General features: G+C 41.5%; 1 protein-coding gene across 1 annotated transcript in view; it reads left to right on the forward strand.

Moving 5' to 3' along the window:
- The first annotated feature begins 6,506 nt into the window (after positions 1 to 6,506).
- Positions 6,507 to 21,746, forward strand: part of si:ch211-89o9.6 (fez family zinc finger protein erm) — a 29,645-nt gene continuing 14,405 nt past the window's right edge. The window contains exons 1-3 of the mRNA XM_034130278.1: positions 6,507 to 6,995; positions 14,190 to 14,290; positions 16,659 to 16,773. Of these exons, the coding sequence (XP_033986169.1) occupies positions 6,707 to 6,995; positions 14,190 to 14,290; positions 16,659 to 16,773 (505 nt within the window). The 5' untranslated portion in view covers positions 6,507 to 6,706. The remainder of the gene's footprint in view (positions 6,996 to 14,189; positions 14,291 to 16,658; positions 16,774 to 21,746) is intronic.

Here is a 21,746-nt window from a genome sequence, read left to right on the forward strand (position 1 = left end):
TCCAGGGAACTCACCAAGTGTCAGAAAACACAACCCTCTCTATTTTCCTCCATACCCAAATCTCTAAAAAAGGGGCTGCAACGGATCTGATACAAACTGATCCAGATTTGAACACTGTCCTGACGTCAGGACGGTGGCGCTACGGCTATTGGGCCAACTCCACCAATCAGGAGGAGACAGCCACGGCCATTGCCGTTCGAAAGCGCTGGAGACGCTGTAGTACATATGCCAGGCCTGTAGATGGTGCTGTTCTCACAGAATCAGCCCTTGCAAAAACAGAGCTAGAAATTGTCAAATTGAGTGAAATGAGGCATGGCTAAAATGCATGATCTGTTTGGTATTTTGAAAAAAAAAAAAGTATAAATATGCCTTATATAGGTATGGTCCTATACTATATTATTCAAATATAGCATGATAGGTCCACTTTAATGTAGTGTCACACGGCAAAGTGCAATATGAAAGGATGCTGAGATGACTGGAAGAAAGGGGAGCCTGGTAGTTTAGTTAGCCTAGCTCAGTCAAAAAGGAAACCGTAATACATTTTATCAACTATAAAGCTGTCTTAGTGGCATGTTGGAATTGATGTTGTCAACATATACATACTGTAGGTGAAAAGAAGAAACTTTGATTTAGCTAAACAATAACAGCGGAGGGCATTTCTTAGTTTTTGTTTGGAAAACTGTGTTTTCCTCAAAGAGACAATTTGTGGTGCGCCACACACACAAAAGGCGCGTTCACACCGGAGTACTTTTCCCCGTACTTTTCCCGTTTAGTTCCGATAGTGCCTGGAATGTTGCGTTCACACCAAAAAGAGAACTTAGTTCATGAGAACTTTTACCCCCATTTTTAGTGCCTGCTAGAGAGGTGGCACTTTCCTGGGGAGAAAAAAGTACCAATTTCTATTGGCTGGGCGAATTGCGAACCACGCCCCGTAAAACTCTGAAAAGTTTTGTGAAGCCGACATTGTATTTGCTGGCATTAGCATTATTAGCATTAGCCCCGCGCACCAACGCAGAGAGAATAACTTATGGCAACACAAAAGAAAACATGGGAGCGGTGGAGAGATGAGGAGGTGTCAGCGTTGTGGCGATTTACTCGGAAGGCTTCAGTAGAAGCTGCTGGGAGTCCCAGCAGCTTCTACTGAAGCCAGTCCCCAACTCCGGGGACTTCCGGCCGGGGACTCCGGGTGGCAGTATACACCGTGAAGTTGTTTGCGGCCTGCCAGTAAACCCAAAGCAGAAGAAGAAGAAGTGACGTCAGCGGCTTCATTTGCGTAATCTTCCCTCAGGGAACTTATTCCGGTGTGAACGCGATCTGCACTTAGTTCCATGGGGGTACTAAGTGCTGGGAACTAAGTACGGCAAAGTACTTGGTGTGAAAGCGGCTAAAGACACAACACAAAATAACATTGAACAAACATCCGACTTACTATGATAAGCCCTAGCTTGAGATGTATTGGTGACTTGTTAGTGAATAAGATTCAACATACAAATAAGACAGCTTTGGAGGTGTTGGGAATTGATTTTAAAACGTCTGCTTCATGGAGCTTTTTCATACCTTCATCTTAGAGAGAGTTTTTAATTTCTTGATCAAATTTTCTAATGCTTTCCCCAAAAACCCTCATATAACTCACCCTCATATAACCCCTGCCTGCAGAGGAGGTTTGCTCTGCTGCTCAAACAGCATGCTTGCAGATATATTGTTGCAGATGTCCCACATGGAGCTCCAGCCCTCTCCTCTCACTCAGTCTGAGTGCTGCCAACGTTTGAACTGAGTGCAGTGTTCCAGTTACAAAGTACATTTAGTCAAGTAATATACTGAAGTAGTATTTGTACACATTTGTACTTTACTTGAGTATTTTCATTTATTGCATACATATACTTGTATACATAAAAACACATGATGTGATGCAGTACTGTATTTTTTAATATACACAGTATTTTAAAACGTATCCAAAATTGGCTCCACATGAACAAACCACAACAGTCAAATAATTTGACATGCATTTGCTAATGATCAAAAAGTAATATTCTATAACAGTGTAAAAAATAGCCTACCTAAGTACTTGATACAAAATATATTACTGATGATACTTCTGTATTTCTACTTAATTAGCCTTTTCAATTAAGAATTTTTACATGAAGTGGAGTATTTTATTGGTTTTGGCAGAAAGCAGAAAGCTTTTCAAAATCTGAACAAGGAATCCAAAGTCTCAAATTGATACTCAGAAAAAGCTCCGTATTGCTTCCCTATGCCTCTAGTCTTTGTGCTAAGCTAGGCTAACCCCGCCCTGGACCCATCTGTAACATCCTCATCTTCTTTTTCTGGCTGTTGCTAAGAAACAAGTAGTATAATCTGCAAAATATCTGACTCTTCCAATTAAGCACTTTATATATTCCCAAAACTCTTCATTGAAGCAATCAGAGGCAGTGTTAATACACTTTGTTTTCCATGATGTTTTGATCACATATAGTCCACTGTGTGACTCATATTGCTCCACTGTCCTTTCTGAGTGGCCTTCTTCAGGCAGCGTGTTGTTGAATGGTAAATGCACCTTCTTTTCTATGATTATGCTCATTTTTATGTCACATTGATTGTCAGTATATTTATTTGCTCTGATTTTTGTAAGAATAGAAAGGAAAATGTCATGTACTGTTATCCAGAAGATTATAGAATTGGGCAGTGAAATAAAAACGTTTTCATTTATTAGATACAAAGCCCAAAAGATGCAGGCTCTGCAAAACTTTAATTCTACTCTTTCAACTTTTCACAGGTTGATGCCGAGGTGTAACAGTCTTTTTTAATGTCAATCATCCTTTTTCTTATAAAAAAAAACAAAGAACAAAGGCCTGTACAAAGATGTAAAGTCAAACATATATATATCAGAGAGTCGTGTTTGTATGTGTAGGTGTTTGTATGTAATGGGCACTAGCTGTAGGTTGCACAGCAATCAGATATGTTGCCTTTCAGTACTCTTTCAAGACATGGTCTGGTGTTTTAAAATGTATCGGTATCATTAAACATGTAACATGTTTGCAATGAACTTGGCTTTGCTGTGGTCTGATCTCGTATATAAAGAACAGGATTTCCTTAAGCATCTAAACACCTCTTTGGGAACCTGTTATGTTTTCAGAAAGATAGTTGTTTGTCTTACGACCAGTGGCGTTTTATATTTACAAAACTGGTGGGGCACGAACAACTTAGATGTGTATCAATCGATCCAGCAGAGCAATAGCCTATAGGCAAAACACAGAAGATCAACAAAGATATGACGTAAAATGAACTTACCAAAGCTGAAGTAGATGGTCAACTTCATTCATTTTATTTTCGTTTGACTGATTTTAATCGTTATAAGCTGCTCTCTCTCGTCTCCTCTTCACATCTAAACTTTTCGCGGCACACGTACTTACAGCCAATCCGCTCTCTGAATTATGAGATGACGTTTGGTGGGTATGGCACATGGATGTATAATAACTTAAAGGGGACCTATCATGCAAAATGCACTTTTGTACGTCTTTTATACATGAATATGTGTCCCCGGTGTTCCAGGGAACTCACCAAGTGTCAGAAAACACAACCCTCTCTATTTTCCTCCATACCCAAATCTCTAAAAAAGGGGCTGCAACGGATCTGATAAAAACTGATCCAGATTTGAACACTTTACTGACGTCAGGACGGTGGCGCTACGGCTATTGGGCCAACTCCAATCAGGAGGAGACAGCCACGGCCATTGCCGTTCGAAAGCGCTGGAGACGCTGTAGTACATATGCCAGGCCAGTAGATGGTGCTGTTCTGCCCTTATCTGCCCTTACACAAACAGAGCTAAACATTTTCAAATTGAGCAAAATGAGGCATGGCTAAAATGCATGATCTGTTTGGTATTTTGAAAAAAAAAAAGTATAAATATGCCTTATATAGGTATGGTCCTACACTATATTATTCAAATATAGCATGATAGGTCCACTTTAAGGTATAGAGTGGCGAAGTCACGCCCATCTACTTCCGCCCCATGGGACCTTATTTCGGAAAAATAATGTATTGAAGTCAATGGAGAGAGAAAACTTATCTTTCGATCCCGTTTGAATTGTGCCATGAATTACACATATGATGTTTGTCAATCTTAAAAAATCATTTCCATGTCAAAAAAGTCACAGTTTGTCGTAAAACTGTGACTTCGAAAGATAATCTTTCTCTCTCCATTGACTTCAATACATAATTTTTCCGAAATAAGGTCCCATGTAGGTCCACCGGAAGGGGAGGGACTTCGCCACTCTTTGGCAGCACAGTGCCCCTATGGTGATTATTTTTTTGCCGCACACATTGAATAGAAAAATACTCTTGGCATGCGCAGTGTAGTTTTTACAGTAGTACACGTTCATTTTAACAGCAGAGAGAGGAGCTTGCCCCACATCGCTCAACACGGCTCAATAGGCACACTGTAGACACTAATTAGAAGAACGCAGACTAAAACAGCAATGTACAGACGGACAAATTACTAAACTATAAAAAAATAAAATATATTTTAACATGTATTTTTTTTTGCATATTTTGGGAATTATTATTTGCATTACTTTCTGCTGACACTAGGTGGGGCTGTACCTGCCCCTAATGACGAGTCGCCACTGCTTACGACTGACAAAGAACGGATGTTTGAATTTGAGTGATTTCAACCTTTACTCATACTGAAAGTGTTTCTCACAGCTGAGCAGCTGCACCCACAACAAGAGGGCCAGGAAGAAAAACAATGACATTGGAAATGTTATATGACATCCTATCAGTTGGGTCACTTTTAGATCTAGAAATTATCAAAATAAAGACACAAATAATGGAAACATTTCAAATGTGTTTGTTTTTAGTCGTCAGGTGTCGCCCTCAAAGACAAAAGCCTCGTTCTACAAAACTGTCTCCAGAAACGTGTCAGACCAGTTATCGATGTATACAGCAGGGATACTGACAGCCTTAACTGGATATCTATGTGTTGAAGAGGTAAGACCTGATAGTGTGGAGATATGAACACACTTCATATTCAGGTTAGACATGTACTGTGAAAAACAACAGTGAAAAGTGTGGATAATGTGGAGTAAAAGGTGGGAAATATATTGCATTGCACCATGTATGAAACGGAAATAGAAAGCTCAATGAGAAGCAGGACAGAGGTGGAACCTGAAAGAGATGCAGTAAGAGTAAGAAGGCACTGTTTACTCACTTAGTTGTAACAGGGCTGGTAAGAATAATTGAAAATAGGCCTACATCCTTGAGTTATGGTAATGGTAGTGGTACATTGGCATCTTATTACTTGATTTCCAATAAATCGAGAGATGATGAATAATAACTGTAAATCATTTACCTAAAACATTTTTACATCTTAAAGGTCCCATGTCATGGCCATTTCTACTGATCATAATTCCATTGTTGAGGTATACTAAAATAGATTTATATTGTGCAATTTTCCAAACTCACATTGGTTTCTCATACAGCATCTCTGTATAGTACGTGTATTCACTCTCTGTCCTAAACGGCTTGTTGGAGCTCCTGCAACCACCCCCCCCCCCCCCTCCCCCCCCTTCCTATGAGCCCAGTGGTCGACTGCGAGACACAGCGAAACCCAGCCCGAAACCAGCCCGAAACCAGCCCGAGCGGAGCTGCAGCTGAGAAAAGATTGAGTGTGTGTGTTACTTAACGTAACGGCTCCGCGGACGTAACGTAACGGCTCCACGGATTAGGACCAATCGGTCCATTTGGGTATGGGCACGTCACTGTACCCAGGAAGAAAACAATGGAAAAAGAGAAATCTCCAACGAGGCGTTCTGGGGCAGGATAGACAGGTATTTTCTGTGTTAGAGTTTTACTCGCTACAGGGTGTACTTTCAGGGTTTGTGACTTTGCAGACCGTTTACATGCATAGAAACCTTCATAACACACAAGGGGACGGGTAATAACCGGAAAAGCATGACATGGGACCTTTAAAACATCCTGTTTATCTTATTCTATTTACATGTTTATAGACTCCTGCATTTACAACATTCTCTGCAACATTTGTATTTTTTTATTGACATGTATATAGTTTACTTCATCTGCATTACTTGCACATTGGTCATGCAAGATAATCTTGCACTATTGTATTCTACTCTGTTTCTTCTTGCACTATTTAACAGTTTTTGTTTTAACTTAGTTTTATTGTTTTAGGTCTTGTATATATAATAAGTTGCTTTGTTAGAGGAGCCTGGACTTGCAATATCTACCCTGTAGCTACTGTGCATCTGGAATCCGTACTTAAAACAATGGTTGTGCGCTCAACACAAACTGAGTTAATCAAGACAATTTCTAAATGTCTTCATTATTTATTTCTTATTCATTTATGTTTGATAATGGAATGGAATGGATCATTCTGGTTCACACTCCAGTACAGTAGGGGGCGATAATGCACCTTAACGCTGGTTGCCAGCCGCACAAAACGAAAAAAGAACAACAACAAAAACCCCGAATAAACCGGAAATGACGTCATGTATTTGTGGTCGCAGCTTGCCGCTTGCGTACAGAGGAGGAGAGGCTACCTTCGCTTATTTTACCAGTTCAACATTTAAATACCCTTCCACCGGAGCTGTTATGCTTTGACCAAACCCCCAACCCCTCCTAACACTGCTACAGGAGTTTCCCGGTGAGTGCAGAGCCTCGGAGCAGCCCTCGAGCCCCGGCCCGCAGCAGGATGTCCCGCCTGGCCTTCCAGACTCAGCTGGCCTCCATCATGGAGGTCCTCGCTAACGCAGCAGTGGCGGAGATCTGTAAGCTGGTGGACGATGACTATGCGGTGGTCAGTTTACAGATGTCGCAGTGTCAGAGGGAAAACAAAGGCCTGAAGAGGAAGCTCCACCTGCTGGAGCTGAAGATGGCCCGGGGAAACGCCGAGAGGAGGCTCCGGGAGAGCGCCATTAACAGCAGCCGCTCCAGGGTGCAGATACACGGCGACAGGCTGCGGGAGTTCTCGCCATCCACCGGTAGGACAATTAGTCCGCAATTACAATTAAAACATGCCAGTCTTTGCATTCAAACACACACTTTTATTAAAGGTCCCATGTCATGCTTTTCCGGTAATTACCGGTTATTACCCGTCCCCTTGTGTGTTATGAAGGTTTGTACTTGAGCTGACCAATCAGAGCACAGTGGGCTCACAGGGAGGGGGAGGGGGGGGGGTGGTGGTTGCAGGAGCTCCAACAAGCCGTTTAGGACAGAGTGAATACACGTACTATACAGAGATGCTGTATGAGAAACCAATGTGAGTTTGGAAAATTTCACAATATAAATCTATTCTAGTATACCTCAACAATGGAATTATGATCAGTAGAAATGGCCATGACATGGGACCGGAGGGCAGGAATGTCAAATGGCCGCCGGGTCTGAGTAAATGTATACAATAATAGTTAAGTTAACTTAAACTTAAGTTAACTGTGTAAAAATCCTTATAGTAGATTAAAATATACAGCTCTGTAATAATATATTATCAGACCTCTACTGTTTCTAGGTATGTTTGAGAACAAACTAGAAAATGCATTTCCTGCAGAAAATGCGTGTGAATGCTGTAAACTGAACATTTGTGGCTGAATTTAGCTGAAAATGCAGAAAAAGCTGAATATGTTATTAGCTGAATGGTCTCTGTAGCTGCTTTTAGCTACAAGTAAGTGTGTTGCTGAACTTAGCGGAGAAATGCAGAAAAGTGAAATTATTTGAATCAAATTGTTACAGCTCAAATGCATTGCAATGACTTTGTTGAAAACTTGAAAGTGAAATGTTAAACTGGAAGAGTAGGAAAAATAGTGAAGAAGCTTAATATTTAAAAGAAAAGGTTTAAAAAAGGTATAAACAACATGTATAGCCTCAATGTCCTGAAATAGCTGAATAATGTAATAGTTGAATGGTTTCTGTAGCTGAAAGTAGGCTGAAGGAGTTAGATATTAAATGTAAGTAGTTGTGAATGAATGTTTACAAAGTACAAACACCTGTGTGTGTGTGTGTGTAAGCCCAGAGATCAAAGGTTACCACGGAGAGTGAAAGGAGAGCCTTTCCATTGTTCTGAATGAGAGATAAACCTCTTGCATTTCTAACTTTTGTTGAAAAAAAAATAATACAAACCTCCCGTGTTTGTGTGTGCGTGTACCAGTCTGTCTGTGGGCGTGTCTGCTCTGATTAAATTATGTCACTCAGGTGTGTGGCCCCAATCTGCACAGCAACACCATGGCAACCAACTGCAGCACTGAGTCCCATTAACCTGTTCCACTCTGAGCCTGTTTTTCAGGTCTCAGGCTCGAAAATGACATTCCCAGAACAAATGACCATATCTTCCCTTCTAAAAGGGTTAAATTAATAATCTTTGTTCTCAAAGTAATGATAAACCTGTGAGTTGGATGTAGAAGTGTCAGAATCAATATAAATGTTTTTTATTTTAAAGAAAATTCAGATTTTACATAGTAAAAAACTGTAAATTATAGTGTCCGTCCAAAAATTATTTTTTACAGATAGTGAAAACTACCCTTGGATGATGGGTTAGTAGACTAAAAGCTTTAGGAATCCAAAGTACAACATATAATAAGTGCCCTGTATCAAGATTGATGCAAAACAAGTAACATTTGACCTTTTTAGAGAGGTTTAGCCAAAACCACCCCACCTCTGAGGTGATTTGGGTGAAAATGTTTTTTTTTTCATATCTCTGGCTTCCCTTGGTCGATTTGGTTGGTTGACACACCCTTGTGACCGTTAGAGCCAATAGAATCGAAGGGGGAGGCTCACACCCACACACGTTGTAAAGACAAAAGGTGGGGGCTTCGCGTGTAGAAATCGAAAGCATATTGGATTAATGTCTCCTTCTGGAATTTGGAAACTAAAACGCAGTTGTATTGCTTATGGATTATCAGAAATAATTTCAAAGAAGGCACAGACACATAGGATGAACCTATGGATTAACTGCAGCATCGTTTTTTTATCGTTTTAATGCCATTGAAGACCACTTTTGACCAAGGTAAGCCATATTAGCGTTTTTAGCTACTTTGCTCCACATGTTATGATGTACGCTTTCGTTTATAGCGTCGCGAATGTTTATCACTGAGTGTTGAGGAGGGCACCGTTAGATTCAGTGTCTCCAGGACACCAAAAAAGAGTGGTTGGTTGTGCATCTAGGATAAGTAATAAGGGAGTTCTGAGTGAGTTTAAGTGCCGCATTACGTTCCATGTTTTCGCCTGTGGCTAATTCAGAGGCTGAGTGCTAGCATTGTGGTTTTTTTTTAATTTTTTTTTTAAAAAAGATCAGTTAGCTGAGTTTCTTCCCGTTACATGGATATAACACATTCATAGTTTTATTCAATATTAAGATTCCTTAGACGTTGTTTCCTGCAAATGACGCGTTTATCCGCCCGGTACCGGGCGGAAGGTGCGTAACAGGTTAAGAATGCATTGAGGATTATATCTGACAATTTTGCCACCTGTTCAAAAACTATGGCTCCTATAAAAAAATTACCAGACCGTGAGCATCAGGGAACCCCAATGAACTGATATATGTTGTTTTTTAAGGTTTTGTGTGTAAAATGTGGAGAAATTTAACATGGGAGTCTATTGGGAGCTAGGTGGACTTTTTGTCACTCAGATCACTATTGGGCCAGAACGGTGGGTCCCAGAGTTCCTGTTAGCCGGTAATTACCGGACTATGACCGGTAAAAAAAAAGCTGAAGACTGGCAAATCTAAATCTCTCCGGTCAAAATGTCCGGTCAAAAATAATTTCCCCTTAGCGCAATACCGCATCAGTTGCGCCACTTATGTGACAGACAAGAATATTATGTGACAGACAAAAGAGTATGTGACAGACAAGAATAGTCAATTCTAATGTCTAACACTTAATGTGGAGAAAGAGATGTCCTGTATGGGTTGATTGTGCGTTGATCTGTTGGTAATGCCTCGGGGTTCCGGTGGGCATGTAAACAAATGCATAATGCTGCGCTATACTTTGTGGCCTCACCCGGTTGCATAGCGACGCTTATTGTTTAGGTGTCTTTTTAATAAGCAGGTAGTCATATCATTAGCTAGATCTGATCGATATGGACAATAAACGCGAGTAAAGTCTAATCTGACGGGAGAGATCAGCTGCTGCCGACGAGTCGACACGCATCTCTGCATGATCACCTGCAGCAGTGAGCGGAACAAAACACACACTTCAGGTTAGAATATCACACGTAGCTATTTTAATTACCTCTCAAACTACCTAAACTAGTTATAGATATGTTTAGTTTTACTGTCGGGTCACTCATTACTGGATCCGCGAGCTGCATGATACTGGCGGGCTGTCAGGAGAGGGGGAGAGCGCTCCTTTTATTATTCCCGTGTTATTGTAAATTACTGTACACGTTTGAATAGTTAATTAATCGACTATTATTAGTTTGTTTAATATCGAATCATATCAATTTGTTTCAAAGCTCAATAAATAACAAAGAAGACCTTTGACCGGCACTTTTCTAATTTTGTCCGGAAGATTTAAACTGTAACGGACATGTTGACCGGGAACTCTGGTGGGTCCGTTTGATATGATGATAGCAAGGAAATCTTTTGTAATTATTTGAATAGAGTGTATATTTACACTCTATTCAGTTTTAAAATATTTTTTTCTAAGATTTTTAAGACCCTCTATACTCTAAGTGATGATGTCACGCACTCTAGCCCTGAAGAGTCCCTCCCATAGACAACCATTATGAAATCGAAAACGGCCTGAAAATGTAACAAAACTTAAACGTTGATAAGTCAAAAACTGTAAAAGATATCAAAAATCTGAAGAACAAGTCTTATAGCTGAAGGTCTTGTGATCATTTTAAAGTTGGAATGAAGTCTCTAGCTGAAAGTGGAAGGAGTAGCATTTGGCGCACGGTGTAGTTAAAAGAGGATTTGAAGGTTCCTCCCATTGAGTTCCATGTTAAAAAAAGAGTTTAGAAAGCTGTTTAGAAAAAGTATAAAATATTTTGAAAAACTTGAAAGTTTCCCATCATGTGCTGAAAAGGCTGAATAGTTTGATATTTGAATGGTTTCTGTAGCTGAAAGTATGCTGAAGTTATTGCGAGCCAAAGTATTGGTTGACATAATAATAAGATTAAAGATTTGAAGAACTATAGTGGAATGCTGTAAACAGCATTCGCACTAATGACCATTCTTCTAGAGAACAGAAGCTAAAACTAAAAATGTTACCAAAGTGTGACTTTTTGTAGTCATTGATTAAAATATGTACAAATAATAGCATATTTTCAATTTGCATCCTGGTTTTGATCACCCTCCTATCAAAAATCTATCCTAATTATGTTATGTAATTGACGCACACTTAAACTTGTCAGCTGAATGCAAATACGATACAAAGTTTCCAGTTGAACACCGAGTCCATTTGTTTATCACATCGCAGAAACTCTGTTCAAGCATCAAAACGTTCAGCTCAATTAGGACATGCACGCTATTACTTTTCACATTCATAACTTTCATAATTCTAGAGATATATCCCATAAGTCATCAACATTTTTATTGAAAAATATTCATGCAACTTCAAATGCTGACTGCTTTTTCAACTTCAAAATGTTACACATCTTTCTGACATATTACACAACTTTTAAATCAGATTTATACTTTTTTATTACTTTTATAATATTACACTTAGTTTGGAGCTTGGTAAAGAGGCCTTCTTCAGATTTTAACATAACTGCCAAGTCCCAAACCCTATGCTCCAGGGACATAATCTTTAATGAAACATTTAGGAACATCTCTCTTACCCCTAGATTCCACCGGGTCCGTCTGCGGCGCGTTACGGGCGCGTTACGGCTGCGCCGCGGTGCTCACGGCGATCGCGGCCACTCTAGTCAATGGGTGCTATTTCACCACATGCGGCACGTTACGGCTCAGAAGCGTCCCAGAAGGCGCAGGGCTCCTCTAAAATTAGGATGAATCCTATTTTTTACGCGATGCAGCCGTAACGTAATGTCGGGCAGGCAGGAAGTGGAACGTTCAGAGCATATATAGCATATATAGCATATATATATATACACACACACACAAACTAATTTTGCAGACCCTATCCCTCCGTAGTCTTTCAAGTAGGAGGAGAAATGCCAGCGTTCTTCTCCGGTTTACAGGCACTGTGTAAATGATATATATATATAGAATAATTATGATGATGAATGCATTTTTTTACCGAAAGTACACAAAAAGCACTCATCAGGGCTCCAACATGCATCTACATTTTACTGATAGCAGCTACCCTTTTTCAACAATAGTTAGAAATGTAAGAGGTTTATTTCTCATTCAGAACAATTGAAAGGCTCTCCTTTCACTGATCATCTCCATGGAAACCTTTGATCTCTGGGCACAGGTGTTATGATTAGGAGTTCAGCAGAGACACAAACACACAGACTGGAGTTTAACACACTGTCTCAGCCTATACTGTCTGAAGGAAGCTCCATACACACTGTTATCTTGTACCCTTTAAATGAGCCAGCCCAACCTCAGTTACATTACATTACATGTTACTTGTTAGACACTTTTATCCAAAGCAACTTACATACTCAATACTGTGGGCAATCCCCACAGGAGCAATTTGGGGTGAAGTGTCTTGCCCAGGGACACAACGACATGCTGACTGCAGTGGGGTTTGAACCTGTGACCCCCTGATCCCAACGCCAAGGCTCTATCCACTGCGCAACACGCCTCCCCAGGTTACCACTGTGGCTCTGTTGTAGTGCATTAGTCTTTCAAACTGAAGGTTGAGGGTTCCATTCCAACTATCACATTCAGCTTGTCAATGTTTTTATCCCTTACACTTGTATCAGCTAATAATTTCAGCATAACACTTACTCAGTGGATATTTCCCAACTAACTGCAGCATTGCAGTTCAGCGTCAGCTTTTCAGCATGCAGCATTCCCTCTGCAATTTCTTCAGGAGTTTATCAAAGTGTTGTCCATTATTATTACGTGTGTCGTATTTCCATCACCATACAAAAATCACACTTAACACATTAACTTAGCCAAACTGTACCTCAGCGTGTGTGTTTTATGTGTGTGTATCCGGGCGGGTGGTGAAAAACAAGGTCTTCTAGTGGAACCCTTTTAAGCAAACATTGGTTCCTACTTTACATTGGGAGTGCTAATTATTTTAGCATTTATTTGTATCCCTTGCACAAAAGTTAAATTAACAACAAAAAAAGGAAAACACCAGAATTGGCCAAATTGTTTTTCCAAACATTGGTATCAGCTGAGAAAGATCATCTGTATTTCAACCTACAACTCAATACATCATCAAACCGATTAAACTGATTTGTATTTCCTAGGAAGTTGTAACTACATTTAAGTTCAATATCACCCTGATTACTAAACTAATATTTTGAGGTCAGAACGTGCTGAAATGACGGTTATCAAAAGAAGATAGATGCTCTTCAGTTTTCAGTGAGTACAGAGGGATATGAGCAGGGAGCAGTGTGTGTTGTAGGGCTGTCCCGAATACCATTTTTCGGGCTCCGGATATTCGGTAGTAATCGGCAGCGAATATTCGTTACGCGGGGGGGTGGGGGTGCGTAGTAATCGGCAGCGAACCGCTTCGACACGTGTATTTCGGTTTATTCACGGCATTCTTTTTGTTATTCTACAGTATTGTTGTTTTATAGTTATTTGTTAATGTATATAACCCAATTTGTGTTCTTTGAAATTGAAAAGGATATTGCATTGTGTGTGTTACTTTCGTTGCAGTTGTATATGTCTTAAGTGTAATTTGGCTTGGCTTTCAAGGTCTTACGTTGATATTTGAGATTTCAATAAATTAAAAATAAATACATTTAAAAATGAAAAAAAAACAAACAACCGAATATCCGAATAATGAAATTGAAACCCGAATAGTACTCCAACGAACGAATATTCGGATATTCGGGTACAGCCCTAGTGTGTTGGTGTCTGAAATCTCAACCAAATGCAACACATTTCTTTAAAAAGTCCCACATAAAAAATATCAGCTGTTATAAAGTGTGAACCTTCCTCAGACACAAAATGCTTGGGTCCTAACTGTGTCATGACGGCCGGTACATTTACTGATTTGTGTTTTGCTAGCGTTGCTTCCACTGTAGGTACAACACTGAACATTGAAATGTACTCTCAGTTGTTTTGAATACAACTTGTTCTTGTTTTTGTGTAGGTGTGTTTGAGAGGCGGATAGAGGTGGCGCTGTGGCCGGGTAAAGCTGCAGCAGGGCGGCCGAGCACCAGGCCCGTCCACTCTGACAGCGTCCAGAGGAAGGTAAGCTCACCTTCTTTAGCCCCGCCCCTTTCCCCCTTCCAGTTCAAACACTTTAGTCTTAGTGAATCCGGTTCAGCATTAGCTGCATTATAAACAATGAACTTTAATCGAGATAGGATAAGCCGTACTTAGTGCCAGCACTTAGTACCCCCATGGAACTAAAGTACAGATCGCGTTCACACCGGAATAAGTTCCCTGAGGGAAGATTACGCAAATGAAGCCGCTAACGTCACTTCTTCTGCTTTGGGTTTACTGGCAGGCCGCAAACCACTTCACGGCGTATACTGCCACCCGAAGTTCCCGGCCGGAAGTCCCCGGAGTTGGGGACTTCCGATTTACTCTGAAGCCTTCCGAGTAAATCGCCAGAACACCAACACCTCCTCATCACTCCACCGCTCCCATGTTTTCTTTTGTGTTGCCACAAGTTATTCTCTCTCCGTTGGTGCGCGGGGCTAATGCTAATAATGCTAATGCCAGCAAATACAATGGCGGCTTCACAAAACCTTTCAGAGTTTTACGGGGCGTGGTTTGCAATTCGCCCAGCCAATCGAAATTGGTACTTTTTTCTCCCCAGGATAGTACCACCTCTCTAGCAGGCACTAAAAATGGGGGTAAAAGTTCTCGGAACTAAGTACTCTTTTTGGTGTGAACGCAAAATTCCAGTCACTATCGGAACTAAATGGGAAAAGTACAGGTAAAAGTACTCCGGTGTGAACGTGCCTATAGTCTTACAGTACCACATCCATCCTCTGTTAGAGACTGGCAGAGGATGGCAGTCCTCTGCTAAATGTATGAGGACATTTGTAGCTACTAAAAGTACCGTAACACATCAGGTGGTCGGACTGCACACTAACGCTTATAATGACAGTTTATAAACTCACCCTGTGAGGAGGAGGGACAAAGGTCAACAGTGTTGAACTTCACAAAAAAAAGATCACCTCAATGAACCTGTCATTGTGCTATTTAGCAAGCAAATGTAAGCCATTTAGCTACCGAACGTTAGCTAACTAGTGAACTCTTTCTATCTCTCTATCTGTAAATCAAGCTTTTCGCCTGAAAAAACTATTATAACTTAATAACAGTTCATTCAATAGCTTAAAGGTGGGGTAGGTAAGTTTGAGAAACCGGCTCGAGATCGCTAGAATTTGAAAATACACAACCGGAGAAAATCTGCCACTTCCTTACAGAGCCCCTCCTCCAACACACACGAACGCGCACATGACCAATGAGGGCACGAGATAAGTTTGTGCACAGATGGAAGGCTGACAGGCAGGTAGGCCATCCAGTTATTTTAGCCGGGCCGGCTAAAATGATTGGTCGTGCTTTTTACAATACTACGGCTTCCACAGATGACATTTTTTTTATGGATTTTTTGTCAAAGCATTTAATGTATTCATTGCTATCGGGGTGTTAAGAGCATTCCATGGAATATAACAAAAAGTGTATCTCGAGCCGGTTTCTCAAACTTACCTACCCCACCTTTAATATAGTTTCTTTGTCCAGTAAAGTTTGATAAAGTGGCGACGCTATGTAAAGTAAAGTAAAGTGCCGAGACATTATAAGGCAATGTGGAAGCTCCCTTGAGCCGGCAGAGCACAAGGTGAATAGACCCGACTGAATGTTAAAAATCAGATGCTGAGCACTGCTGCATTAAAATGTAACCTGAAGTTGTATGTAAGCAGCGGGGGAACATGAAGAAGAAAATGAGCAGTGGTGGAATAAGTATTTATCTAGGCAAGACGAGGCAAGTTTACTTATCCAGCACATTCAACACAAAGCTCTTTACAAAAATAAACATTAAAATAATTAAGATATAGTGCAACAGAAACATCTTAATGACATTTAAGAACAGTCTTTAAAAAAAATCAAAGAGAATACAATTAAAAACAAGCTCAAACAGAAATAAAGGGAAATAGTTGCAGCAGACATATTACTTTAGTAAAATACCTGCATTACAAATCTGATTTAAAGTAAAACATTATTGTAATCACAATATACTTTATGTCCTTAAAGTACAAGTACTTGTTATTCATAATGTCCCATTTCAAATCACATATTAAATGACTGTATTATGATGATTAATGTGTTCAGCACAGCTGGTAAAGGTGGAGCTAACTTTAATGACTTTGTATACTGCGGCTGGATATCTTATACTATTATTATATGTACATGTTTATTTATTAGATGATTTATTTTTTGTATTAGCTAATATTTCAATATGTAAAGTAACTAAAGCCTTCAGATTATGTAGCATAAAATGGATATACTCAAGAAAAGTACAAGTACCTCAAAATTGTACTAAAGTACCGTACTTGTATAAATGTACTTAGTTTAGCCTGAACTGAGTGAGCCCTGTGTTGTTGTGCAGTCTCCAGACGTGGAGCTGGTGGAGCCAGAGGTGATGCTGGTGAAGGAGGAGAAGGTGGAGGCCAACTTGAGAGTTGAAGAAGCGGAGGACAACGTGCCGTTCATAGGAGAGGACGGTGAGTACACACAGTGTTTCTGCCTGTGTCTGTGAGACTAACTAAAGCTGTGGATTCATATTCAATATCACCATTAGCATTAACTATTCTTATGGAGTCCACACATTTGCACTATAGCCTCAAACTCAAGAAACACATCTCATGTTATTAATAATCAAGGATGGAAGTGATCAAAATTATCATCCTTCACACCACGATTAACTATGCAGAAAAGTGAAATGATTTGAATCAAAATTGTTACAGCTCAAATGCATTGCAATGACTTTGTTGAAAAAGTGAAAGGTTAAACTGGAAGAGTAGTGAAGAAGCTTAATATTTAAAAGAAAAGGTTTAAAAAAGGTATAAACAACATGTATGCCTCAATGTCCTGAAATAGCTGAATAAGTTAATAGTTGAATGGTTTCTGTAGCTGAAAGTAGGCTGAAGGAGTTAAATATTAAATGTAAGTAGTAGTGAATGAATGTGTATTAAGTAGAGAAAAGAAAGTAAAAACGCTTTGAAAAGCAGCAGAATATTTTAACTGCAAACGTTTGAACTAAAACCATACGTCACCAATAATGTATAAAATATGTGGAAGATGTTGAAGTCAGTATGAAGTCTCTATATAGGCTGAGACAGTCTTCGAAGGCTTCTAATTTCCCCTCCTCGACTCCCCTCCTCGACTCCTATCCTCGTGTCTTAGCCCCGCCCACAGGAGATGCGAGCGGAGGAGTCGAGGAAGGGAACTGAGGAGAGAGGAGTGGAAGCAGCAGGCGGTTAGAGAAATGAGAAATCCTCTCTGAGCAGTCATTTTAAAGAGACGTCCATTAATGATGACAGGAGGCACAGCAGCCCTCTGTCTGATGGACAGATGTGTTCATGACCACTTATATATTTACTTTTAATTCATTCACAGTGCGGTATAATGAGACAATAACAGGCTACAGAAGCGGACATATACACACATATTTATATATACAATTTCAGAATCAAACAAGTATGAGAGCACTCTCATAATAACGTAACACAATCAGAGACTGCCCCCCCCCCCCTTTCTGGTCGCTACATGGGCAATTGAAATTACGGACCAAAAGTTTTATTTACAAGTATTAAAAGTAAGCATAGGACACCAAACCAACTGAGACCTGTCTGTCCGCCGCATCTACACACACGCACGCACACACGCACACACGCACACACACACACACACACACACACACACACACACACACACACACACAGAATTTACAATGGGCTTTAATGGAGACATGTTGAACGTTTTTGTCACTTCATGTCCTCAAAAGGCATTTTCTTAAAAATGTATTCTTGAAATGTTTTTATTTTTCAACCTTTAGAGAGGTTTTCCTACAATTCAAGCATATAATGATGTCCCAGGAGTGTAGGGTTTGGGAATTATGGCAGGTTTAAAATACACACTAATGTTAAAATCTGAAGAAGGCCTCTTTACCAAGCTCCAAACTAAGTTAGATATCTCAAAAAGTGTAAAAGATATAAAAAACAAGTTTTATAGATTAGATTAGACATTTTAAAGTTGGTGTCTAGGTGAAAGTATGTGGAAGGAGTAGCATTTGGCGCAAGGTGTAGGTAAAAGAGGATTTGAAGGTTCCTCCCATTGAGTTCCATGTTAAAAAAAGAGTTAAAAAAGCTGAATATTTCAAAAAGTATAACATATTTTGAAAAAGTTGAAAGTTTCCCATCATGTGCTGAAAAGGCTGAATATTTTGATATTTGAATGGAAACAGCATTCGCACTAAAAAGGATTATATTTGAGACCACCTTTGGCGCTCGGGGTGTCTTACAATTAAAACCTTGCAGGGATGATATCATAGAGCAGTTAAAAGAATTTCAAGTGAAACACCAGCAGGACGTTTTAGAGATGGTCAATTAGGATAAGGATTTTGTAAAATGGAAATAACTAAAAATGAAGTCGGTGAATAAAAACAGTATTTCGGTTCAAAAGAAAAATTGAGTTAAATGAGTGCTTTGGAAATGTATATATAACAAAAATCTACCATAGCTGGCTATGAAAGATTATTTATAAGTAATTGGTTCATAAATAATAACAATTATTTTAAGTTATACACCTAGTAGCATATGTGTAGGAACTAGTGCTAAAACGTCGATTAATCACTAGTCGACTAATTAAGTCTTAATCGAGCCATTTTTCATTAGTCGATAATATAAAAAAAAAAGAAGCTCGCTCCGTGCACTGCATGTGCATTGACGCGTCAGCCGGAAACCCCCTCAGACTTCATTCAGAGCGGGGCCTGGTCATTAAGTTTGGGCAGGAAATCTAAAGTGTGGATCTTTCTGAGCGAGTAAAGGACGAGTCCCACAAGGTGACATGCAAACTACCACGGCAACAAGTCTCCTCCATACCCACGCCATCACAGCGCAGCTTCCTGAATGCCGGCTTCATAACAAAACACGGAGCTTAATTATCCCCAGAACGTGTGTTACTTTCTCAGACTCGGAGGAAATCAGCTGCAGTTAAGTAGTAGCCTATCTTTGTATCAACATATATAGACCTATAATATATAATCATTCTGACCTCAGAAAACGATAAAGCTTCAATTTCATGATGCGTAATGCGGAGGGATTTTGGCCGACGCTTATATTTTCAGTGTTTCTGTTTCCTCTGTAGTATTTATTGGGTTGTTATATTCAGACATGAATAATAGAAACTAGAATTAAATGTTCCGTGTGTGTCCTCGCTGCTTGTTCACACACACACATAAGAATCCTTACGGTACGTCCCCACGGCAGCGTTGCGTTGAAGCTTGCCGGTGGGCATGTCTGGCGTGCGACCAACAACCAATCACATTAATCTCCCGCCCCGGACACACAAGCACGCAGTTTGATTGGCTAAAGCTTGTACTGGCATATGATTTGATCGGCTGGCGCTTCCGTCGACGCTTGAAAAGTTTAACTTTTCTCAACTTTGAAGCGAGCAACGGAGGCAAAGCGACGCGACGGAACCACAATGCAGTTCGGCAAAGCGTGACGTCACCCCATTCAAAGTGAATGGGAGGCGTCTCCGTTGAAGCGCGCGACGCTGCCGTGTGGACGTACCGTTACCGGAGCTTCTGCTGTTTATACCGCTGCGTCCGTGCGCTGTGACTCATGCGCTCTCTACATTTCATTTATTTTTCAAAGGTTCATTATTACAGTTTTATTTTATTTTTGATCTGAACCACAACGTACCATGCTGTTATAATAACGCTCTTTATCAGCCTTTGAAACTGAAACCATTTTGGGAAAAAAGAATATATATATATTAGGGCTGTCAGTCGATTAAAATATTTAATCGCATGATTGTCCATAGTTAATCGCGATTAATCGCACATTTTTTATCTGTTCTAAATGTACCTTAGAGGGATATTTTTCAAGTTTTTAATACTCTTATCAACATATGAGTGGACAAATATGCTTTATATGTTTGTTTATTATCATTTGAACAATGACAAATATACTCATGAATATTAAACACAACAACCTCTGAACATTACAAATATTCGATTCAACCTGGAACCTCTCTCATACAATAATTGTGTGTGTGTGTGTGTGTGTGTGTGTGTGTGTGTGTGTGTGTGTGTGTGTGTGTGTGTGTGTGTGTGTGTGTGTGTGGTGTGTGTGTGTGTGTGTGTGTGTGTGTGTGTGTGTGTGTGTGTGTGTGTGTGTGTGTGTGTGTGTGTGTGTGTGTGTGTGTGTGTGTGTGTGTGTGTGTGTGTGTGTGTGGTGTGTGTGTGTGTGTGTGTGTGTGTGTGTGTGTGTGTGTGTGTGTGTGTGTGTGTGTGTGTGTGTGTGTGTGTGTGTGTGTGTGTGTGTGTGCACTGCAATCATGTTGCTGTGCGTGCGCGTGCGTGCGTGCGCGCGCGCGCGCCTGGACACTGCAATCATGTTGCTGTGTGCGCGCGCGCGCGCCTGGACACTGCAATCATGTTGCTGTGCGCGCGCGCGCGCCTGGACACTGCAATCATGTTGCTGTGCGCGCGCGCGCGCCTGGACACTGCAATCATGTTGCTGTGCGCGCGCGCGTGCGTGCGTGCGTGCGTGCGTGTGTGCGCGCGCGCGCGCGCGCGCCTGGACACTGCAATCATGTTGCTGTGCGTGCGTGCGCGCGCGCGCGCGCGTGCGCCTGGACACTGCAATCATGTTGCTGTGCGTGTGCGCGCGCGCGCCTGGACACTGCAATCATGTTGCTGTGTGCGCGCGCGCGCCTGGACACTGCAATCATGTTGCTGTGTGCGCGCGCGCGCCTGGACACTGCAATCATGTTGCTGTGCGCGCGCGCGCCTGGACACTGCAATCATGTTGCTGTGCGCGCGCGCGCCTGGACACTGCAATCATGTTGCTGTGCGCGCGCGCGCCTGGACACTGCAATCATGTTGCTGTGCGTGCGTGCGTGCGTGCGCGCGCGCGCCTGGACACTGCAATCATGTTGCTGTGTGCGCGCGTGCGTGTGCGTGCACACTGCAATCATGTTGCTGTGTGTGCGCGCGCGCGCCTGGACACTGCAATCATGTTGCTGTGTGTGCGCGCGCGCGCCTGGACACTGCAATCATGTTGCTGTGTGTGTGCGCGCGCGCGCGCCTGGACACTGCAATCATGTTGCTGTGCGCGCGCGCGCGCCTGCACACTGCAATCATGTTGCTGTGCGCGCGCGCGCGCCTGGACACTGCAATCATGTTGCTGTGCGCACGCGCGCGCGCCTGGACACTGCAATCATGTTCTGTGGTGCGCACGCTGCAGCTGCGCTCTGGACCACTGCAATCATGTTGCGGGGTGCGCGGCGCGCCGCGCATGGACACTGCAATCATGGTTGCTGTGTAGCGACGCGCGCGCGCCTGGACACTGCAATCATGTTGCTTGGCGCTGCGCCGCCTGCACACTGCAATCATGTTGCTGTTGCGCGCGACGCGCCGCCTGGACACTCAAGATCATGTTTGCTGTGCGCACGGCTCGCGCGCGCC

The sequence above is a fragment of the Trematomus bernacchii genome, unplaced genomic scaffold (assembly GCF_902827165.1).
Source record: "Trematomus bernacchii unplaced genomic scaffold, fTreBer1.1, whole genome shotgun sequence".
In the NCBI taxonomy this organism is placed as follows: Eukaryota; Metazoa; Chordata; class Actinopteri; order Perciformes; family Nototheniidae; genus Trematomus; species Trematomus bernacchii.